Raw genomic sequence first — 24,561 nt, 5'->3', positions numbered from 1 at the left:
TGTAAACAAGTTTACCACATGTTGATGCCGGTACTATGACTACAACATTTTTGGTTAGTACATGAGTGTCTTGTTTGTTGTAGTTCTTAAGTGCTAATGGATCAGAGCAGCAGCCATCCTTGCCACTGAAGAATGGGAGGGGAGAAAACGCACGTGTACTGGGCGTTTCTTTTTTGGGTATCGCACAGACCAATCACAGGACAGTATTTATGCATAAATGTGCATGTTTTAAAGAGGGTCTAATCCCTGAGTGCTGATTGGTTAAACGAAATAAAAGCGACCAATCGCTTAAATGACAAGCGCTCAGCTGGCCATGAAGCCCCGCCTCTCATATACTAACGAGCAAACCCCGGAAACGTTTTCGTTTAAAGGAACAGAGGAGGAATTTCAGGCAAAGGTTGAAACAACGAAAACAGCTGCGAGCTCAAAAAAAAAAGACAGACAGAGAGGAAGAGACGTAGTCAGCCATAAAGCAAGCTATGTGGCAAGACAAAGTAAGAGGACGAGGCTAAAAATGTCCGATTGTTTTCCTTAGGTTAAGCTTCGAAGTCGATTTTCTCCCCTTAACGTTAGCTGCCAGGAGTCAATACGGCTGAGAGATAACAAAAAGGCCAAACTCCCCGACGAGGCGAACACGTCTGTTCAGACTGTGTTTTCCTTCCTCAGTCCACCTCTTCTGTGTTAGGTAAGTAGACTATTCAGCTACCTCTTAGCCTTCTGCTTTCTGTGAAGTGTGCACATATGATAATTGCACAAAGGTTCAGGTTATTGGGACATTTCTGGTTTAGTTAAACGTTTGTATTTTAAATATGCGGGTTTCACAGTCGTCATTTAATCTAGTGGATCTACGAAGAATGACTGGAATCCATCCTCAGCCAGCTGGGGACCTGACAGCAGCTTCCTGGGTGTAGGGGGCGTTCCCTTGCTTTGTCTGCTCTGCTCACTCTTTCTTTATGTGCGTGTGCATGTGTGTGTGCGTGCATGCACTCTGCGGTAGTTAGGGACAAAGTGATAGAGAATCCATGTGTGCGTTTCATCAAAATGCATGTGTACAGAATCTGACTCTGTAATACCTGCACACTTATGCCCCCCCTCCGGTATTTTGTATATTAGGGCTGTGCAAAAAGGAGGGGTCAACCAGCACTGGCATATCTGTGAGATTATGACTCTAGCTCAGCGGGTGGAGTGATGATGACCACTGTAAAGCTCACAGTGGATAGCACTGAGTGCAGGAATATTATTCCCTTGGATTGTACTTGGGAGCTGCATTGCACCATGCAGTGAAAAGACCATTGGTATTGGCACTAAACTCTTGTTACAGTGCATGTAAAATCTATGAGGTGTCACAATAGAGCCAGTTATTACAGTGTTACTGTGCCCAGCTGTAATGACCTGCCTGTTAGGACATGATGGCATTGGCATACACATTAGACACATGAACATAGACACACATTTACTGTAGTCACACTCACTCTACATCACACATACAGCACACGTGCATATGACAATCCACTAGCTGTCTCACATGTATGTAAATAGAAGATTTCAACACATACACACAACAAATCAGTCTGCAAGTCTACATTTTTCTCTCTCCTGCTTGCCCTTGGATTGCTCTGACAGCCACCCCCACCTCAGAGTCTGGGAGAAACCAGTGGGCTTTGTCCTCAGCTGAGTGTGACGTCATACAGATCTTTACTGTAACCAACCCTGAAGGCGAGGTGCGATGTTGTTCAATAGTCCTGGGTCTGGGCTTGCCCTGTGCACAATCATTCTTTGGCTTAGGCTCTTCAGTGCTAAAATGTGCTGGGAGAATACAAGAGAATAATGAATTCTGGCTTTTTGGGGTAAACAAAGAAACTGAGAAAATCTTCACATCAGAAGAAAGGAAAGCAAGGCAGGGATCAAAAACTCAGCAAGCATGAGTGTGGGACATTTTTAGCATGGATGGAAAGCCACACCAGGAACTTGTCTGTTAGCTTACTTCCAAATGTATAATGACTAATATATTCAACCCCAGGGAAATGTATAAATACATACTATCTGGCCAAGTACAGTTAATCAAGAGTTTGGTCATGAGTAGTTATGCATTTTCTCATGGTAATATATGGAGCTACAAGTATGTATTGAGGCTGAGCAACATTCTGTCTGAATAGAGTGGGCCCAGATTACACTGTCAAACAATGGCCTTCTTACTGTAGGGTACAATATTAGTGATATATAGGATTATATCTTCCTTACCTCTCATTGCTATTTGACTTTTTAAAAAAAGAAATGTGATTATGGTTTGCAATTTTGCTTTTAGTGCCTGTGTCTGGCAGCACATTTTATAAGTGTGTGAAAGTGGGGATGGCTATTAAATGCTCTGAGCTGATGAAGGCTTGTTGTCAGCCCTCCAGTGTGTGCAGGATTTGATGTCAGAGATTACAGATGATTATGTAGGTTAGATCCAGTACTACACACTGCTCTGTGACTATATTGATTTCTACTGTGTAAATGAGTGAGTGGGCATGCACGTATTCGGCTTGCACCTTTGTGAGAGCAATTTAAATGTTAAAGGTTAGGTTTAGGGTTATGGGAAAGGAAGTCCTAACAAATCTAGTGTTACAAGCCTGTGTATGTCATTTGAATACATGTTTTAATACATAGCCTTAAGCTACTACCAAGGGCAAGTACTGACTGGTAGAATGACAGGAACATTGTCTCTCTTGTCTTAAAATGCAGAAATAACTAGCTGTCTTAGCTGCTTCTCTGCAATGTAATTTCCTGTTGGTACGTCAGTTTAAACCTTGTCAATCTGCTTGTGGTGCATAAAAATAAAGGTCTTCCTGTTCACATGAAGCCCAGTGCCTGAAAATTGTAACTATTTTTACTAAACCTCACCCCTAGAAGACACATAAGAAAAAGCTTCTAGAGTAAAGATATAGTTTTCCCTTGTCACTTTTTACCTGTTTTACAGAGGTTAAAACCATTACAGCAATAACACCATGCTGTGTCTAGGATAAAAGTGTATGTTTATGATCTTTTCTTTCTCTCTTAATAACAGCTTATTCTTGAGGTCCTAACCTATTTATAGGAATGCCAGTGAATTCAAGTGAACATCAGGAGACCATGTCAAAGATGGTGGAGGGTCTAAGTCTATTGATAGCATTTGTTTGATTTGTTTTTAGTTATCTTAACTACTCTTATGAAAACTAGTATGTGTTTTTTTTTTGGTAATACAAAGGTGTTAGAGGTCATTTATTCTCATAATTAAATAGACGTAAATATAAAAAAGTGTTTCATACTTAATCCTGATGAATGACTTACATATTCAGAGGCTAAATATAATTCTAGCTATGTAGCTTGTGAGCCATTTAGTATGTTCATATTCCTTCCTTCCAATCAATGAGCAGACGTTGAAAGGCAGGTGCATTGCCATGCATTATATAGGTCAGCACAGAGAACTTATCAAGCTAAGACCTGCTCATGCTTTCCCCCTCACTTTCTCATACTTGTCTTGTGCCCTCGGTCCATTACTCTCCAGCATGTTGTCATTTGTCCAGTTCCTTTTGCCTGTCATCAGAGTCCTCCATTTCTCTGTGTTGCTTTTAATCCCCTCTCTCCATCTTGTGGACGCTGAGTGTGTATGACAGGCCTGGGCTTTTGCATGCTTCATTTGTCACATTAATTGACTTTTATAGAGAATGAATGCTGTCACTTGGAAAACTGTGTCAACCACTCAGAAATATATAATAATATCATTTTGCAGACTAAAATTGATTGTTGGTTTTCAAAAATAGCTCGTCTCATGTCCGCCAAGGGATTTTTAAAGCTGTGTACACATAAACACCTTGTAGCAGTACAGGACTGTATATGTGAGCTGGTTTTACTCACTTTGTGGGGGCATAAATCTGTTAGCACAATCACATTATGGGGACTCAACTTCCTTTTCGGGACAAAAGAGAAGGAAGCACATGTTTGTGTGTTTTTCTACAGTTAAAGCCAAAGTGAAGTGAGTACTAATCACAAGTTTGCAGAAAGACACGATGCCCTAAGGATCTTATTTATCACCAGGGCATATCTGTATCTTTATTTGTGTATTCACAGTTGTGCTTCACGACTATACAAATTTTCTAGTGTAAATGTTTACATGTGTGCCTGACTTTCTGACTGACTTTCCTGCTCTAGTTTATTTTCTATAAAACAGTAGGAGAGATAATCAGATGTGTCTGGTCAGTTTGAGTTGTTTGTGTTTTGTAGTTGCCTTTTTGGATTCTGATAGTAGCTGCAAATATATTGAGCATATCGTACTGCCTTAGAGCTCAAACACATTAGCAACTCATGTTATCAAAGCTTTTCATTTTTAAGTCTGTTTTAACAATTGTTTTTAGGATCACTGTAATGTTTTTGTTTTCTCATTTTGTCTTATTCTGCCATTGAAAATGATCAAACACGTCCTACATACTCGCTCTCGCCACTTTGCCTAGTCAGGTTTAAACAGTGACAGTATTCTCTGGTTAGGTATGTGAGCTACACAACAAAATGATTTTTTTTTTCTTTCACTGCCCAGATGGCAGGCCAGACTAGCTTCAGCTGCTACCAGTGTGAGCGATGCAAAACCAACATGATGTATGTGTTCACTGATCATGAAGGGAGAAAACAAAGAATTGACTGTAACAATATGCATAGAAAAACAATACCCAGTTCAAGAGAAGGGGACAAAGGAAGAAACACACATAGACCCAAAGGTGAAGAGATGCAGAGAGAGTGACAAAAAATTCATGATAAAGAAATAAGAGCCCAGAAGAAAGGCAGTTGAGTTAAAGGGAAGGAGCGGGTGCTTTATTTCCTGTTCTCCATGAATAGGCAACATATTTCTCTCTGGAACATTCCAGCCTCTGCGCTGGCCTGGCCTGTCACCAAGTCTCAGGGTGCCACACTCCTCCCTATCTCTGCATTTTTTTTCTTCATTGGACTCTTGTCTCTGTGTTTTCATATTGCACATTCTCCTCCCTTTATTCCTGTCTTCCCTCAGCAGAGGTTGGCAAACTCTAGAGTGACACTGAAAAGTGTCAGAGTAAACATCTAGTCCTGTGAATGATTATATATTAAATATAGAAAATGTTACCAAATCACAACATGATATTATAGATGTGGGTCAGTAGGTAAATATACTTATTGGAAAAATAAACATTATTTCTTAGGATGGTTTGGTGTTGAAAAGGGGGCTGGATTCAAGTGGATTGCACCAAGGTTTTATTGCAGCTGTGGGGAACTATAACACAGCAGCCAATTACAGCATACACGAAAGAAATGTTGCTACACTTGCCGAATCTAGTTCTTCATCCCACAGCCCCAGAGTGTATCGCACTGATAAATGAGTGGTGGAAATGATTGCAGAAGTGGATTGAGAGACATATTTGGTAATGAATAAACACTTGTTATTTGAGGAGTGCTTTATATGGATAGTTCAGTTTTTAAAAATGGAATACCAAGATGTTGGTGTTCAGCAATATGTATTTCCTGCCTCTGCAGCACTTAAACCTAAGCCCAAATGCTAAATTTAATTTGGCCCCCAACAGAATAAAGCAAAAACCTTTACAAATTTTATTGTTCCAGTATATCTAGCTAGCAAAGAGAGGAAAGTACAGTACATGCGCAAGGCAGGTGGGCACTAAATTCATATACTTAAATAGGACATCTGTTTTTTTTCAGCTTGTTGAGCTTATTTATTAACCTGTAGCTAGTCAAACATACACATTCAGAGAGAGCTCATCTAACCAGATTGTTCCAGTGCTCTAGAAATGTAAATATAAAGCAAACACCCTGGATGGCAAATGATCTGCAGAAACTGTTTATGTGATAATGATAAAGGGATTTTGGGTGAGTCTATAGTCAAACTGGCAGGTAAGCATCTTATGCAGAAGTTCGTTCTCCTGTAAAATCCAGTGGCCTGAATGAGAATGGTGGAACGTTCAGGACAAATGGGCCTGCTCAGTGTCCTGAATGTGCTGAAATGTTAAAATGGAAAAGACTTAATGTTGCCATGTGGCAACACATTATAGCGATGGCAGCTAAAAATATAAAATGAAGACTTAAGACAAAGTTTGTGCCATATTAAGGAGGAAGCCAGTTTAAAATTTTCACTTTAATCCTGTCAGTGATGTGGCACTGACTACGTTATGTTAAACTGTTTAAAGAAGGCCAAAAAGTCAACGGATGCATACAAATTTAGCAGACAGACATACATACATACATTTAAAAACTAGTTTAATATGTATGCTCCATAGATATGTTACAGTTAAACCAAACACATTGCATCACAAAATTGAAAGTGATTAAAACCATCAGGTCAACACAGCATTGCTTGTAATTTGCTTGTAAACTTTAATGATGATTTAGTGGCGTATTAGGGCGTTCCTGATTGATCCATTGTTTGGCTGTTGCTCAGTCTCACCACATACTTGTGTGGGAGAGATGTACACCTTTTAGACAAACATACAACTCCATGCTCCACACTCATACATGCCAAAATAAGAGTGTGTTAGTAGTAAACCCCCACTCCCATGCAATATTAGACGCATACACTCACTTTCCTTTCCCACCCTTCCTCCACCTCACTCCTTCCTCTCGTTTTGTTCGCTCCCTGTCAGAGTGGGAGGGTGAATTGGACTTTGTCTCTGATATTAAAAACTGGGTATTTAAAGCTAATTTTTTTTTTTTTTTTTTTTTTTAAAGGAGGCTTTAGGCCGGCAGAATCAAATTGAAGTTTTTCAGTTTTTAAAGGCTGTGACTGTTTAAATAGACACCCTCCTTCCCAAAACACAGCTGGTGTCACTTTGAGAGGCCTAGAAAAACAATATATGTGTCTGTGCATGTAATGCACAGTTTCACATGTATGGGTTGGGAATCCAACCTTGTCATAGACTCACAGACCTCAAAACAGTCAGTGCCATGACTTTGAGTCAGGATTGCATCAATGCTCTTGTTTGATGGAATGTGAGTGTTTTCAATGCTGCTTTCTCCTCATCTGCACTCAGAGTGCCCTTCAGTGGGGGAGGATCTTCAAGGGAAGCCACACCCTTTTTGGCAAATACGAAAGGCAACGTGGGCTCTTAAAGGGACAGAATTGTGTGTGTGTTTGTGTATACTGAAAACAAGACACTAAATATACTGCAGTTTGCAAGTGGAAAGTTGCAATTACATTTTTTAACAAACTTTGCTATCAAAAGAAACAGCTGAGCTTGTTTGATGACAGAAACCCAGCTTCATTTTAATCATCCCATATATTTATCTTCATTTGTCTGTCTTGCTGTCTGCCTCTTACTCCTTCTATCTCCCCCCTCCCCACTGCCCCCTATTCCCACATATCTATATTTGGAGGTACGTAGCTGAAGACGTGTCTTGTTTTTCAAACCGCCTCTCTGCTCACTTTTACTGTTCACACACACTCCAAAAAACAAGTGTGACATCCTCCCTCACAGATCCCTGCATACCGTGTCTTATCGAAGAGTACATGCATGTAGAACTGCAGGTAACTTCACGTTCAAGTTTTTAAATGCAGTTCACCCTGTCTTACTGTAACAGAGCTGTCAAAAACATTATTTATGGTCATTTGTTAATATGATTTTAGTGTTGACTTAAATTATATTTACTATTAGTCAAACTCTACCTAACTCACTACCAGTCACAAGTTTGGACACACGTTTTCATTCAGTTCAGTGGTACAGTGTGTCCTGCCTTTTGGCTGCTAGTGTACTTATCTTCTACATCGTTAGGTTAGATAAGGAAAATTTTCCATCATGTTTTGGAAACAGACAGGGGGTGTTACAGGTGGAAGCTGAGCAGGAGATGGTAGATAATATAAGATGGTATAAACAAACAGAGACAGGCAGCTAATAGGTGTCACGTGTCTCGACGAGGACATATCTGATAACACATCAACCCTGGTTTCCTAAATAAGGCTAAACCATAACCAGGTAGGTCTGTTTGTGCCTGCAACAAGAGGGCAAGGCAAAGTTGTGTGTTACGTATATGCTTGACACCTTCAAGTATGTTCTGTGCTCAGTGTCATGCATAGTCTCCACCAACAATATGAGTATAAGGTGAAAGACTGTTCAATGCATTTGCACCCACTGTGTGTACTTTAACCACATCACCCTGTTTCTGCCTAGTCAATGTGCTGTTCCTTGTTAGTTCACAGATGGCAAAATACACACACACACACACACAGAGCTAAGGGCTGCTCCTGATATTCAGCTGATAAACTTTTTCACATGCACTTCATTCTCTGTAGTCCAGCAGCAGATACAGAGTTTGCTTTGTGTGCAAGAGGACAAGGCAGGAAGAAGGAAGGAGGGGGTGAACTGTATAGATGTTTGTATCTTTACTCCCTGAGGAGTTAACTTTTTTTAGTAGAATATTGTTCTTTAACTAAAAGACTCATATGTGGGTCTCATATGCTATGGGAAGAGATTACACAAGTTAAACACTCTACATAAAACACACTTGAAGCTGTCAAGGACACAGATTTAACACACAAACACTGTTTGTGGAAAGTGCTCTTTGCTCTCGTTCTCTACTTCTGCAGAACAGGCTGAGCAGGAGCAGGTGGGTGGGCTTTTCCTCCACAAGCCAATCAAGGACTTAGTCACTACAGCTGACCCCCCTTTTCTCTAACCAATCAGCTAGACCACCCCGCCCCCATATACCTTCACTGCTGAGTGAGCAAAGCACGCCTCACTCTATCAGCTGAGAGGAAACCGACAGAAAGAAAACACAGAGAGAGAGAGAGAGAGAGAGAGAGAGAGAGAGAGCGAGCGAGGGCAAGGCAACCAGAAAGTGTTTAAAACTTCAGAATATACAATGGAAGAAAGGATAGGGTGAGGAAGAGGAGAAATGGGTGACGAGGAAAGCGGGGATTCTACCATGTGAAGTGGCTTTTGTATTCAAGCTATTTTGGAGGGGCGCGAGGACGATAAAGGAAAGAGGGCAGGGGGGACCTCAAGACCTCAAGAGAGAGAAAACTAGTGGGAGGGTACGAGCGTGAAGGGCGAGGGGATTAGGATTGGTGTAGGTGTTTTTGATTTAATGTATAATGTGTGTGACTGAGGGTGGAGAGAAATAGGAAGAAAACAAAATACACATAGAAAGCAAGAGAAGAGAGATAGTACAGGCTACTGGGCGAAGCAAGCACAGGGAGGCAGAACAGCTTGACTTGTGTCTGTCTTTCTCACCATTTATTCTGGAAGAAATGCAGCAGAAAGGCAGAGAGAGAGAAAGGCAGCCTGACCCAGTGGAAAAAGAAAAAGAGAAGGAGAGAAAGACAAGTCAGCAGAGGTACAGATCCAACCACCAGACGAAGTAGCGGAAGGAGAGAGGCTGAGAGCGAGACAGCGAGATAAACTGCATCTTTCCTAGAGGGTGAGTGTCACAAGTTCTGCTGTCAAGTCTGCTTTACTAATGTTGCTCCTGTTGATTGCTGTCGTATTGTCAGCTGGGCTGGGGTGACTCAACGTCTCCTAAAAAGGCTACATGAATGACAGACAGGCAGGCAGACATAGAGACAGAGGGAGGGAGGGAGGGGCAGAAAGGGACCCCATGTCAAACAGCATTCTCAGCAACTATGTCAGTGAGCCTGCTTAATGTAGATTGCTGTGAGCCTGAGTATTGTATGTGTGTTCAGGGTGACAGTTTCTTGCTTTGCAGTCTAACATTTTTAATCAACTTTACCTCTCTTCTTCTGTCACTCTGTCTTTCTTTGCCACTTCCTGTCTTCTGTCTTTGTCTAACACTCACAAACACACTTGCACACAAAGACAGTCAGCTGTCATTCAATTCCCTTATACACAGAGACATCAGATTTCCAAACTGTAGACAGGTCCTGTAATCTAATCAACAAGTGATTGTTTGCAGGAGCAAAGTTTTGTGTTTAAGAGGGAGTGCATAAGTGTGAGTGTTTATCAGCCTTCAGGCACAGCACAGGCCTGGGAGTTGCTTGGGTGGGGTCCTGCTAAAAATTGATGAGACAATTGAGGCATTGGGGAGGCTGCTAACTTCATGTGGCTATTTTAAAACCGCTACTGTAGGCACTACAGTGTTATAGGAATATAAAGAGTGAGGGCAGAAGGGCAGAGTACACCTGGGCAGGTACAATGTTCAGATGAAAGTTTTACCTGTGACCCCATTCTAGATGATCACTTATATCAATGACTGAAAAAACTATAAAGCTATTTTACTTTTTGAATAGTTGCAATGCATTGCTGCATTGCAGCTGAATCAGAATCAGAAACACTTTACTAATCCCTCCAAAATAATACAAAATGCGTTTAAATGAATACAGACAAAATTAAAAGAGGAAACACAATATTATTAGTGTTCATGTTATATAAGCTAGTCATGAGTCCAGTCTGGCAATTTAGGATCTTTTTCTCTATGAGAAAACTATTCTGTAAAGGAGAGGAAAAACCTCTTGAACTAAGGTGAAGTTTCACTCTCCTGTTCAGTTATTGAAGTTTGTAATTATTTTGGTTCCTGAACGTTGTGCATCTACACTACTATAAACCTATAAAGAAAATCTTTATATTGTAATAATAAAATAACATTTCTGATCTAAAAAGGCAGCGGGGAAGCTTTGGTAAATTCAGACAGCTGAAAACAGAGCAGCTGTTTCTCTCCCATGAACTATTTCTGAGGTGGAGTACAGCAATTGTCAAAGAGCATGGAGAAATACATGAATTATGATGTGGCTTCATTTGTTGTATTTCTGACAAGGATTACAACATGTTGAAAGTTAACAAAACAGTTGTTTCCCAATTTTTGTAAGGCAGTACCACTTTTTTGTGTCTATTTGGGTTTCATTTGACCTCAGTGTAGCTTTTCAGAGTTTACAGGGAGCCACACAGTAGTGTAGTTTTGCCTGTTTTGCATATAGTTTTGCTTAATATACTGATACTTTAGCTGCTTTCTCAGTGACTGATGAAGATGTCCACAGTAAGTTAGACCACACAGTCCACATTGTCCACATTTACTAGCCAAATCAGGTTTAGATTGCAAAGATTATCCAAACAAAAAGTAAAAGCTGCTTTGTGGATAGTCATTATAATGATGTCATTCCTAGAATGGTTATTTCCCTCAGTTTTTGCTGTATATCCTAGCAGAAAATAAAAATTTCCCTGGACTGTCCCATCTGATTTTTCTTTTGTTGCTCAAGCATGTTTCTGTTGTGAAATCATTTTCCAGCTTTGATTGCTTGCTAATTCCATTGTAAATGTTACTGTCTACTCTCTTTTTGATAGAGAGCTATGCCTCAGCCAAAGCAAGCTGAACTTGTCTCTATATATTATGTCAATTGGTCCCATTCATCTGATTTAGCAGTTTACTGGGTCTTCATGCCATTGGGTTTCTTGGGCCCTAGTAACTTATTGTTTTTCCAATGTGTTTTCTCTTTGTTTTGTCTACACAGGTTTTCTTTTCTCCTCCTTTGTGCATGTAAATAAAATAAATCTAATTTTAAACCAAAGAAGGAGCTAAATTTAAATTATTAGTTAGTCATTTTTAGGCTATGAACTAACAGGTCTCTGAACTGCTGGCTTAGGTACTGTAGCATCCAGAGTTTACCCTGACACTGATAAACTTTACCTGCGTCTTCTGTTTTTAATACTGTCCTCCATGTCTTTGGCTTTTCTTTAGTTTGCCTCTGTTCCTCAATTTCCCCTCTCCTCTTCCTTTGTATGTCTTTATTCCTTTCGGGTGTTTCTCATTCCTTTTGTCTATCATCTCACCATTTCGGCTCTCTCTCTCTCTCCATCTCTGTCTCAATGATTGCTGTCTGGTCCACTTCCAGCAATACTGCAGATGTCACATTGAGATTGTTCCTAGTCAGCCAGTGATGTATAACATCTTCATGCTTCATGTCAGCAGAATTCAGTCATGACATGTGAGGTGAATTTCGAGGATAATGATATGTACATTAGTGATAGCAATTTTTAATAGCCTTTAAAGGGAAACTGTAGATGAGATAAAAAGTCTTTTACTAAAACTATACTGGGGACTGTAGTCCACATGCCAAAAAGCAGATTTCCAAACATGGAATAACCATGAAGAAGTATTGCTGATTTGTTGGTTCTGTTCAGATCAGCAAATTTACAGTCCAGCAAAGATATATTAGTGTAATGTATCAGACTACATGTGCTATAATTAGACTTAGTGTTACTATATGCTCTGGTGTTTTTTCCATACCTTCCACTGCAAAATTAGTGCATCCATTTTACAGATTGTGCAATTATATTAGAGGTGAATGTGACAACACAGTGAGTATGAGTGTATTAAAGTCACTACAGTGGTCAGCAGTGCAGTAGTACAGTTCTCAAGTCCAAGTTGGAAACACACCCAAATACTTGAAGCCTTCCTTTAGGTGAAGCGAAAGCCTTTCCCTTCCTGGACCGAGCATCAATCCAGGGTTGGGCAGCTGTGCCAGCTCCTGCTGAAGTTCAAAATAAGGTCAGAAATCAAGAGGGACCTAGCACAGAGCCTTTAGGTGCATCCAGTGAGCTCTGACACAGGCAAAGACTATAAATACTCCATGCTGACTCCTCTCTCACTCTACCACATCCCCCACTCTCTTCTCTGTCTGCCCCTGGGCACTCACTTTGAGACTCCACCTGTCCTTGGTGGTGGTGGGGTGTGTGTGTGTAGGAGGGGTTTACAAAATAACAAATAATTCTTTGTACTGTGTTGTTTTAATTCATGTATGCATATCATGCTTTATGTGGTAAAGAACTTAAACAAATATTCCTGTTTGACCTGTGAGGGTTCTGGTTTGGCCCGACACTACTCCTCACCGTGAGAAACATCTACCAATTAATCAAATGCGTTTGGCTTTCAAAAGTTCTGCCTTGGGCAGCAGTTTGATATATGACTTTTAAATATTAATTTCATACTATCCTGTTCATGTTAACATAGGTTTATTAAGAAAACACTAAGGTATACCAGTGGCAATTTAATTGCATCAAGCTACAAATGTTAGAATGCTATCAAGTTATTTTTTATAGAAAATGTGTAAAGCAGCCTCCTCTTGGGTGTTTTGCTCTAGTTTGTGCAACCTGGGTTTTTCCTGTAGTTGCATTATGTGACTGGTTTTGTTCTGAATGATAACAATTAAAGGTTTCAGTCCTGTGCATCATCCCATTGTGATCCTTTATGTGCAGTGACAGGAAAGCATGATTCCATGATGTCTCCTCTTACATGCTTTTGTCTGGACTGCTCTCATTCACGTGGCATCATTGACAGATGATCCTTCCCATTTTGCTAAAATTGAAGACTGTTTTGTTAGTGGAGAATTTGGTTTGAAAAAAATATGTAACACATTAAATCCTCATATAAACAGTATTTGTCAAGTAATTTAAACACATGCTGCAGATAACCTGGAGTGCAGCAAGGCAAATAAGAGTGCAGTTTTTCCTTGCTTTGGTGAAACACATATTTAAATAGAAATTTGAAGATTTTATTCAACATTTCTTAAAGTTCCATCAATGCATATATATTTTTTTAATGTTTTTTGGAAATTACCCATGAACAATTTGTAGTTATCTAAATTTTCTTTTTCTCAATTGTTTTTGGTTTCCTCTTGCTTGATCGTGACATTGCATCATCAGTTCAGTGTGATGTATCTGTTCATGCTTCTTCACTGTTTTGTCATGGCTATTCAAAAGGAAATACAAGAAAGTGAAGTAACTGGTTGCAGTAATGTAGGTCTAAATGGGAACCAACAGTATTTCTCCTTTACTGGTTTGTAAGTGTGCTACAGTGTTAGCCAGAGTGGCTGTCTTGGTTGTCTCTTTCAGTTGTCATATTTCATTTCTTCTTCTTTGCTTTTTCTTCTCCTGATGATGATGATGATTATTGTTGTTATTCTTGAAAGAACCGGCCTTTAGTGCATTGTGTTGAATTTTTTGGTTGGCTGTGCACACCTCAGGGAGGACAGCCATTTTGTTGTTTTTGAAGTTAGTGTCTTGGAGGAGCATCTTTGCCAGTCTCCCCCTGCCCCCCAGTGCCCTCCACCCTCTCACTCTCTCTAACTCTACTCCTCTTTGTGGCCAAACACAAAGGAGCTGTTATCCTTGGGCTACCAGTTGCCATGTCAACAGCTCACTGCGACTCCCTCATCCCCCTCCACCCCACATTCCCAAGTTCTGATCCAAGTGGGTCAGGAAACGACCCGCTTCTCTTGGCCTAGCACCATTTAGTACCAAGTTAGCAGTGGAAATACAAACTCTCTGCTCCACAAAGACTCCAAGCAAGGTCTCAAAATAGGGTGTACTTGGTTATTGAAAGGGAAAACAAGAATGAGAGCAATATTTTTCCTTCACTTGACTAGTTGAATATTTAAATGCAAAGGGGTTTCATTATTTGACTGAATTGCCTTTTGTGTTCTGAAGTTCATTAATTGTGTGTGTCTGTGTGTGTGTGTGTGTGTGTGTGTGTGTGTGAGTGTGTTCAGAAGGAATATTCTTATCTTTTTGGCTGTCAGTACTAGTATCTGACTGACCACTGATTGATTTCTTTCTCTCTTTCTGTCTGTTCAGGGATTCTGGGAGGAATGATCCTGTCATGATGCAACAACTGTGCCATACCCCAGGCGTACATAACCAAAGAGGATGTGTCTGGCTATCAGCCAATCACAAAGGGAGCCCCAGTAAAGTAATTTCCAATTCTGGTTCAGAGACATTTGCTCTCAAGAGGCTCCAGCCTTACTGACACACTGCCCCTCTGGTAGGTGTTTTTAGCCTTCAGTGTGATGGCTTGATCCAAGTCACTTGTTGACTGTTCTATATTAAATACCTTTCTTGAGCAAACCAACATAATGCTAATGCTAATGTAATTTCTAATAGTAAAAATAAAACAAAACTTTTTTTTAAAGAAATGTATCAAAGTAACTTCAGATGAAACGTCAAAATGTCTTTAGCACTTTTGCAGTGGTGGATTACACATAAACACATTGAAGTAATTTTGAACTTTGAGTTATTTATTGTAATATTAGTGAATTGTATTTTCTTCTGTTACTGACATCCACCCATCTTTTTATTTCTCCACAGGTTTTACCCCTTTGCCCACCTCCATCACTCCTGCTCCCTCTGGAGTCCTAGCTGTTTTGGTCACATATCTTGGGATGTTGGCATCATTTCATGGCAGCTGCCATGGGGATAGACAGGTTATTTTAGTAGGCCATTCCAGACACAACTTTCAGATGCTGTGCCAGATGCAACCTGTCCACACAGGCAGAATTAGACAAGGACAGGTGCAGAGGTGAGATGCAGATCTTGGACCTTATTCAATTATGTAATTATTGTAATCATTTTTATTAGACACATAAGGATTATACCTTGCCTCCACTGCATCATGTATAGCAGGAGTCACCAACCCCGGTCCTCGAGGCCCGCTGTCCTGCTTGTTTTCCAGATATCCCTGCTCTACACACTGCTGATTACCTGGATCAGGTGTGTTCAGCCAATCAGAAATTAGAAGGGCAGAGATAGTTGGAAAACCAGCAGGACAGTGGACCTTGAGGACCAGGGTTGGTGACCCCTGGGAGACTTTGTCATGTGATGTATAGGGTCTCATTAATGCAAATAAAGAGCAGTACTTTTGTATGGTTTTAAAGCTGCAAGGGAATGAGTAGTGTTCATTTATATATATATATATATATATATATATATATATATATATATATATTTACATTCAATTAAACAATATCTATAAACATGATTTCTGTACTGCTACTGTGATATCAGTATATTCTCTGTGCAGAAACAGTTTACCTATGTCTTGTACAGATAAAACCATGACATACTGAAAATGCAAAAATCATTACATTATAGTTTAATTTCATTTCAATTGTCAAGGTAGTGTGTCAAAATAAACAACAAAAGAGTTATCATTCCTTTGCAGTCATGAGAAATAAAGTTGTAAAAAGGGATTCAGCACCTTATCTTTCACTTCACTAGCAGTGAATAGTTTGGACCAGCTTTCCTATGTAATTAAATGACAAAGTGTGTTGAATCTTTTACCTGGTAATTTATTTTTTCCTAAAGTGGGAGTTCATATTTATCATATAGTTTCTTCTGAGGTAAAAATAAATGTCTTTGCTAAAGAAAATGCCATCATCATAAAGTGTGTAACAGAAGTGCGTGTATGAATTTATGTCAGTATGTTTATACTGGATATGATTTATTGTTTGGTGTGATTTGTTTACGGTCAGCCAGTCAGTTCTCTGCTATGTGGAGAATTTTTAAAAACAAGAGTGTCTGCATAATATACAAAATGTGTCCTGTGTCTGTTGTCATGACTTTGTCATGTGTTAGATCATTATCATTATGAATTCTGACATCATTAACAGCTACTTTATGTTTTTTAACACTTCCATTCTTCCATTCTTCATCTCTTTATAAAAATCTGTCCAGAACAGTAATAGTGTATTTTATTCATAGGTGCTGTGCAGCTCAGCTTCCTGCTTCCGACTGTTTGACAACATCACAGCAGGAACTATAGGACTTCCTGTTCCTGTCTAACATCTTGCTCTGGCTCCTGGCACTGGGACCCACTTGACCCTATTTACAAAAGTTAGTCAAGACTCTTATCATTCAGCATAAAAAACATGCGGCACATTCATGTGGAGTTAGCCCATAAAAAGGCTCCATTAGAGCTTCCAACCCAGGAGGGGGACCTGCCTCCACCTACAACCGACACACAGAGCCTAGACCCTGGGGTCAGACTGGGAGCAGCTAGGCACTTTAGCCAGGAGGAGTTGCGGCTCCAAAAAGTTTACCAGCTCTCCATTTTCTCCCAGTTGGGGGGATTTTCTACCTCCACAGAATCCCACACTGATACCCAACAGAGGCCTGTCCGGTTGGGTGTGAAACGGGGGTTGGAGGAGCTTCAATTAATTCATAAACGTCCGTACCATGGAGACTTCTCAGACAGGGATGCATTAGAAGGAGGGGTATTGTGTGGGCCAGCCCTAGCTCAAAGTGTTGGGACTGGATTAGTAATGGGCTCTGGTGGACCTAGTTCTGTATACTCTTGCACACAGGTAGAGCACAGAGACTCTGAGGGGGGACTGTCACCCAGGTCCCCCCCCCTCTCCCCAAACCACAACCCCTCTCGACGCCCAGCTCAGCACAATCACGATAGGCCTATCCCCGATGTGTTCACTCCACTCTCACCTAAATCACCCCCAATGTGTGACCCACATGGGCATCTCTGTGACCCAGGCCATAGTCTTGGAAGCTCAGCTAGGACTGAGCCACCTAATGGGGGCCGCACGCCTACCTATTCATTAGGTAGCACTGGAAATGAGAGCTGTAGTAATGGGTCATCTGGAGGCCAGCCCAGCACCCAGCTTTACGAAGTATCCACATATGAGACTCCAAACCCTACCAGCCCCACAAGCCCTCCTGGCCCTTTCTCACCTCCACACCATACAGAACTGCAGGAACCAGGGGAGGCCACTGAATGGGGAGTTGGGCTTGAATCCTCCCCACCTGAGCGAAGTGCCACCCAGACTGCCTCCTCCTCTTCTAATGGCCTGGCTTCCTGGGAGAAAACTCCCAGCACTAATGGCCACCGTCTAACCTCTGGAGGGCACTGGCCAGCCAAAAAAAGGCTGCTGTCCCCAAGTGACACCGGGGAGTCATGTTCAGAAGATGAGGGACCCTCCACATCCAAGAGAAGCAGGCTGTCATTGTTGGCTGCAGGGCTTGGTCCAGCCTCATGTCGTAGCACTGATGCAAAAGCTGCCCCATACTGGAACCACCTGCTACCTTCTGCATGGGACCAGCCTAAGGTCAGCAGACTTGTATATATACATATAAATACCTAGTGTTTAGACCCACAAACACTATATGCAGAGGCTTTTAAAACATTAAAACCATAATACAGAATAGCTGTTAAAAGTTGGTGCTGGATGGTGAGACATCTGTGAGACTTGACAGTCAAGGAAAAGAGACTTAAGCATAAATAAAGAGAAACTAAGAGAATGAGTTAAAGTGAATGAATGAAGTGATGGTCAGCTCATTATCATGCCACGCTGGAAAAAGCAGAGTAGCTCCAGAATAAAGCCTATTGAGGGAGACTGTTGTTCCCCATGAGTGTGATGTGCCTCTCATACACATGCAAACACATAGTCACAAAGCCACACACATGTATACATCATCTTCAAAAAATGTTCTGGAAGGGAACTGACCATTTCTGAACACTGAGAGGCCAGAAAGAGCTTTTAGTGTGCAGGTTTGTGAGATGGGTGTGTTAGTGGAGAGTTTCACACAGTTCACGTTAGTTAGGTTTCACGCAGTGGTGTAGTAATTGTTACTACTGGTGTTTGGTTTATATGTGAGAAGCTCAGGGAAAACAGACCTGCAATAAAGAATCAAGGACACAACTTAGATAGACAGGACAGTGAAAGGAAGAAAAGAGGCTCAAGGCTCAACCAACACAGGTGACAGTAAACAATAGTTAAAGAAAGATATTTACAAGACACGGGAAGGTGAGATAATATTCTAAAATGCCACATGGGATTTTGATCAAGTGTCTTGATGAGGTGACAAGCTGACAATGAGCTCTTAGGGAGCTCTATAGAAAGCCAGTTCAGTTGAGGTGTAGTTTATATGAAGAAGCTAACTATGAGCGAAGGATTTGCTGCAGGTAACACAGGGACGGCTTTTCACAAGTCATCTGACAGTTGGGTGGCCTTAATGGTGAACGGCAGCCTGGAAATGGGGAATGTTTATGCATGTGGCTTAAGGTCTAAAAGTCGGTGCTTAGTAAGTAAGAGGAGACATGAAATACACAGTTACACAAATTTCTCACAGGAACACAAAACAAAAAGCAATTTAAAATTTCATTCTTTTTTCAGTGCAGGTGTTTGTCAGGATGTTATTAACCGAAAACAAATCATGTTCTTTTTTTGTGTTCTTTTTCTTCAGACTGCAACAGACTGCACAAGATCAGGGAGACGGCTTAAAAATGGGCTGCGGCTGAAAAGGTCAGTCATCATTAGTATTATTTTCAACTGAGTTATATTAGGTCTTCACAAATGTCAGTATAAAAAAAGATAAGATTTATGTCACTGGGATTTATAGAACAAGATTTAGAATTTGTATGTGCAAGTCCAAGTGCACACATGTAAAGATGAGATCAGTTTAATGGCAGTCAGATTGACTGCAGCAAAGTAAACATATGGAAGGTGGGAGCCAGGGCTGATTGTATGTGATTGTAAATGAAAGGGTTTTGTGTCTGGACTTGAATACTTCGAGACACTCAGAGGCCTGTGACATGCTTAGTAAGACAAAATTAGCGTAATCTTAACCACTAACCATCGGTCTGTTTTGTGTGTGTTTGTGGTCATATCCAGTCGGCAGCTGCGCAGTGGGAGGCACACAGACACCGGCCGTTCCACACGTTCCCACTGGCCCTCATCTACCATCAGCAGATCACTACTCGGCAATTTTGAGGTATAAATTTTAAACATATTCAAGAAGCTCAAGTAGTTGCAGCTAAATGATAGTGCTGGTGTTTGTGTCATGATCAAGATGCTCCCAGACTCCCAGAGCAAACCTTTTGCAGGTGGAATCAGATGAAATTAATCAGACAGAGATTATAGCCTTTTTTAACATTTTTTTTTCCCAAGAAGAATTTTAAGAATGACAGAATATTAACTATTGTCATTAAATGGTTTTTATAGGTTGCATATTATTTTCAAGTTGTAGCTGTTACTTTTGAATGTGCTCTATGTCTTTAAATATCAGTGAAAACAAAAGAACTGGGGTTTCTCCTCTCTGTGTAAACAGGCCTAGCTGTTTTTCTAATTATTGTATAGCCTTGCCAAGGATTCTAAGGACCTCAATAACTGCCAGAAATGACATAGTTAATGTATCTAAAATATTAGCTTAACTGCTCAAAACACAAAAGCTTAAAAATAAAACATCCTAATATATTGGCATTAAATGAGGGAAAACAGATGTAGAATTTTTATGTAGCGGTAAATCCTTTACTTAAAGACCCCTAAGGTGACTGTACATGCTCTGTGTTTTGTGCGTTGCAGGAATCCATACTGAAGGGACGATTCTCTCCATCTGGCCGAATTGAAGGCTTCACAGCAGAGATTGGTGCCAGCGGCTCCTACTGCCCGCAGCATGCCACCCTGCCTGTTGAGGTTACATATTACGACATCTCAGAGCACAGTGCACCCTCACCCTTCCTGGTCAGTCAGTGTGTGTTTCTGTGCATACCCAGTCGAGCTATTGCTATTTGCATGTATTAGACATGGCAGGTAGTTTATTCAAGTATGTAAATAAGCATGATCATCTTCTTTTGCAAGGTTTGGGGTTTTGATAATGAATTAGTTTTGCATGGATAACCTACATGGTTCATAAACCAAACCAGAAATTACTGTTATACTGCTGCTACTTAAAGGTTTCACCTCAGTACATACAATGCAGATTTTGCTCCTGATGGAGAAGCTCCTAGCTGTGAAAATGTAGTAAAAAAAAAAGAGTTTTTTTGTCATTGCAGTGATTGAGAATGTTCATTGCGTACGATGTCTGTCTGTCACCCTCACAGGGGGTGATATCCCTTGAGCCTCTTGGAAAGAAAGGATATAGCATACCCAAAGCAGGGACCATTCAAGTGGTAAGTTAGTCTTTTTTCCCCCACATTCTTCATCAACTTATGATTATAAAATACAACACATTGATATTGTGATCTTCATATTATAAGGGTTCAATCTGAAAATAATTTCTTCACACATGAATTAGAAACATTGCTAGCAGTCTTATTGTTGCCAGTTTGTTGACTTTGATCTGATATACTGTATCTCCTCAGACCTTATTTAATCCCAACAAAACTGTGGTGAAGATGTTCCTGGTGACCTACAACTTTGGTGACATGCCCGTCAATCACATGACCTTCCTGCGACAGCGTATCTTCCTGGTGCCTGTGGAGGAGGGAGTGGAGGGGAAAAATGAGACATCTCCAGGGGCTGGAGTGCTAGACAGGAAGAAGATTCTCTGTTACCTGATACATCTCAGGTACGGTGGAGGTTTCAACCTGTCTCCATTACTTTTTAAACCACATATTTTAGTAACAGTGGACTTTAAGCTAAAGCTGACTTTAATATATATTGTCATTTATAGTTATCACACACCATAAAATATGTTTATATATTTATAATCTCTTAATAAATGCTAAAGAATGCTAAGAACTAATTGCACTATTCTTGTGCGTTGGCAGTAAATCATCATAGTTACAGAGACAGTGCAGACATGTGGGAAATGTGCTATTATCTTTCTGGCCATGAGTTAGATGAGACACTTGATGCCACACTCATATTCTATATATGTACCTAAACATGAAGGTTTGTATATTAGGTTAACACAGAGAGTGGATGAAGTGCACATCTCAAAAGAGGCAAAGCATATGTACAGCATTTACACTTTAATGAGAAGTTATCTACAACATGTTGAACAAAGCCCTGAGGAACAGCCAGCCTGGCTCTGTCATTGCACCCAGACAAGCAATAGTTCTTCACATGAAGCCAGACAGTGGGCTTTATTATCAGACTAGCTATTTCCCCTCTTTCCAGTCTTAGCAAATTATGCTAGCTAATCAAATATTAAACAAACAGACACAAGAGTAATAGATTTTCTCACTCTGTAAGAAGTCAAAAAGTATATTTCCCAAAATGTCTCTCTCATAATTTACAAGTTTATTTGAACTGCCTTAATACTTTCTGAGTTAAAACTGTTAAACATGCCCTTTTGGTTCTGGCCCTCTCAGATTCCAGAGCTCCAAATCTGGGAAGATCTACTTGCACAATGACATCCGGCTGCTATTCTCCCGCAAATCCATCGAAGTGGACACAGGGATCCCTTATGAGCTGAAATCTTTCACCGAGGTGCCAAGAAATCCTAAATACTCCCCCCGTGTGTGACCCCAGCTTGACCCTTTGACCCTCCCTAACGGCAACGCAGCCCCTCCTGTGCTTCCTAAAGAGGAGGGAAGGAAACGGACTGCTTGATTACTAGAAACTTGATAAGACTTGATAAGACATGCCACATGCATACATGACACACATGCTCATACGATGCAGTGCTGGTCTTTGGAAAGGTCCCCGTTTTTATGCATTTACTCTGCACTGAAAATTCATATGCAGATTGAGAAATGTCGCTCAACCAAACATGGCATTCCTTTGTTCTATTCACTGAAGATATTATAAATAATTGATATTTGTGTAGGAGCATACATGCAATTAAAAGCAGGAGTTTTTCCAACACCTTCATCTGTACACACAGAAATGCACAAACCAAACACACAGACACACCAAAATAGACTGACAAGACTCATATACAGCACATACTACATGGGCCACCACTGAAACACTTCAGGTGGCGTCTCTGACTTCAGTGTTAACATGCATGCCTTGTGACTTTAACACCTAAATTCTCCTCTAGTGCCGTGTCACACTGTCCTTCACTCTGCCTGCAGCTCCAGTCGCCTCATTGCACCAGTAATTTACACAACCTTGGAATCAATAAAAAGCCAGAGACAATAAGCACATCCCATTATGGGGTGAATAAGATCTGTCTCCCACCTTTCACACACTTGCACACCTTCTAACCAGCGGAGAGAAGATGAGCAGAGACACAAACACTAGTGAAAGCAAAGCTGAAACACAATCAGCCGCCTTGATTGGTCATTTAACATATGATTTAAAAAAAAAAAAACACATGATCTGACAAAACTCAGGACATCTGTTGCAGAATAAATTTACTCTTTTTGCCATCTCAGTTACTATGGTACAGACCACTGTGTAGATTTCAATCTAGGAGGGCCATATCATGTCATGAAAACGGGGGAATACAGTCCATTTTATGTAGCCAGACTGAGGGACACTGTGCTGTTTTCTTCTTTAAAAACTTATTTTTTTAGATTCTGTTCAGTGTGACATTTGAGCAGAACATGGAAAAACAAAAAAGACAAGCTGTAGTATTTTTAATTTATCTTTTCGCAAATGTCTTAATAAGCAATATGCTGCACAAAGTAGAGTGTGTTTTTCAGCCGGACGAGCTTTCTCTCTGGAGGGGGAACGGCGAAGAGATTTGAGAGGAGGGAAGAACTTGGTGGGGGGAGGGGAGGGGAGGGCAGCAGGGTATTTAATATGGGGGAAAAAATCTATGTATATTTAAAAGAATAAACTCTGTGACTGGCACATGTGTTAGTTGTTTGTAATTGACAGGAATTGCTGTTAATGCACTTTGACTTTACGCTCGATCTTGACTGGCACTGATGCCAACCCTGTTAAGTGGATCATTACTATCTAGACGTGGCTGTTCCACTTTAAACTGACTGTTTCAATATAGTCTATATAAAATGTAATGTTTCAGACAATAGTTACATTCACTGAGGCATGGTGCACTGCCTACTTGGTGTTTTAGAGCTACAGCTACACCTGGTCCAAAATATCACCCTATTTATCACTATGCACTACACCTGGCATCAGCTGTGTAGTTGCTAGAATGCATATGTTCTGATAAAAACAGAGACAAAAGACAAAGACAGAATGTCAGTATCAATGCCACATCACTAGAAGCTGGCCACACATACTATACAAAAAGGAAGCAGCTAACTACTAATCACACGAGAAAAAAAAAAAGAAATCCCATTTGATTTCCATTCTTGTAGATTGTATACAAACTGGCTTGAGAGGAATCTTTAAGCTATAAAGTGCTTTCATCCCCTGGCTTTTTACTGTACCAGTGAAACTGCTCATTTGCTAAAAGCAAACAGTGTTAGGTTGTTTTGCACAGTTCTGCAAATGCTAATGTCAAACTGTGTGAGTGTCAAGCATGGCATTGCTGAAAAGAGATTTCATGCTGTACAGCTAAAAATGCTGTGCAGCATCCATCCATCATCTATACCCTCTTATTCCTCATTAGGTTCACAGGGATCTGCTGGAGCCTATCCCAGCTCTCTTTGGGTGAAAGGCAGGGGTACACCGTGGACAGGTCACCAGTCCATCACAGGGCCTATTGCAGAACAACAATATACATTATATCTCACCAACAGAACAATTCCTGCAACACACAGGGTAGACATGATCATATAAAAACAATTTAACAAAAACTATCAAAAAATGCAGATTAAAGAAAGATAAATAAATAAAGATTGTCAACTGGTGATATAAATACATACTACACATGTTCATTATACCCTTTTACTTTTAATTCCTATTTGTGGTTCTTGTCTTCCTCTAAGTGGTCATAATTCATATAATAGATGAAACTGGTAGTTTTTGTGACTGGTATCTAGAGTTTTCCACTTTAGAGAGCCCCTAGGTACCTCATATTACTTTGAATACACATTTTAAATCCAGCAAATACTGCATTTAACTCTAAAAGACCCAAGGGAGCCCATCTTTTCTTTTTCAAGGGAGAATAACAGTTAAAAATAAACAAACCTGCTCACCTCTCTCATTCAGCAACCCACACAAACACACAGGTATTCATTTACACACCAGTCCTGTCC

General features: G+C 40.5%; 1 protein-coding gene across 2 annotated transcripts; it reads left to right on the top strand.

Moving 5' to 3' along the window:
* Window positions 1-363: 363 nt before the first annotated feature.
* On the top strand, window positions 364-23,144 carry atosb (atos homolog b). Of its 2 annotated transcripts, XM_026321311.2 has the most exons (11): window positions 364-685; window positions 9,234-9,405; window positions 14,568-14,754; window positions 15,078-15,288; window positions 16,470-17,824; window positions 18,963-19,021; window positions 19,391-19,490; window positions 20,081-20,239; window positions 20,599-20,667; window positions 20,860-21,065; window positions 21,814-23,144. In XM_026321311.2, exons 5-11 carry the CDS (start codon window positions 16,637-16,639, stop codon window positions 21,965-21,967), a joined length of 1,935 nt encoding a protein of 644 aa, XP_026177096.1. In that variant the 5' UTR covers window positions 364-685; window positions 9,234-9,405; window positions 14,568-14,754; window positions 15,078-15,288; window positions 16,470-16,636; the 3' UTR covers window positions 21,968-23,144. The 2 variants fall into 2 exon arrangements, with proteins under 2 accessions (XP_026177096.1, XP_026177097.1); XM_026321312.2 differs by lacking the exon at window positions 9,234-9,405.
* The last annotated feature ends 1,417 nt before the right edge of the window (window positions 23,145-24,561 follow it).

Source organism: Mastacembelus armatus, chromosome 9 (genome assembly GCF_900324485.2).
Source record: "Mastacembelus armatus chromosome 9, fMasArm1.2, whole genome shotgun sequence".
Classification (NCBI taxonomy): domain Eukaryota; kingdom Metazoa; phylum Chordata; class Actinopteri; order Synbranchiformes; family Mastacembelidae; genus Mastacembelus; species Mastacembelus armatus.
This window is presented reverse-complemented; position numbering and strand designations above follow the sequence as displayed.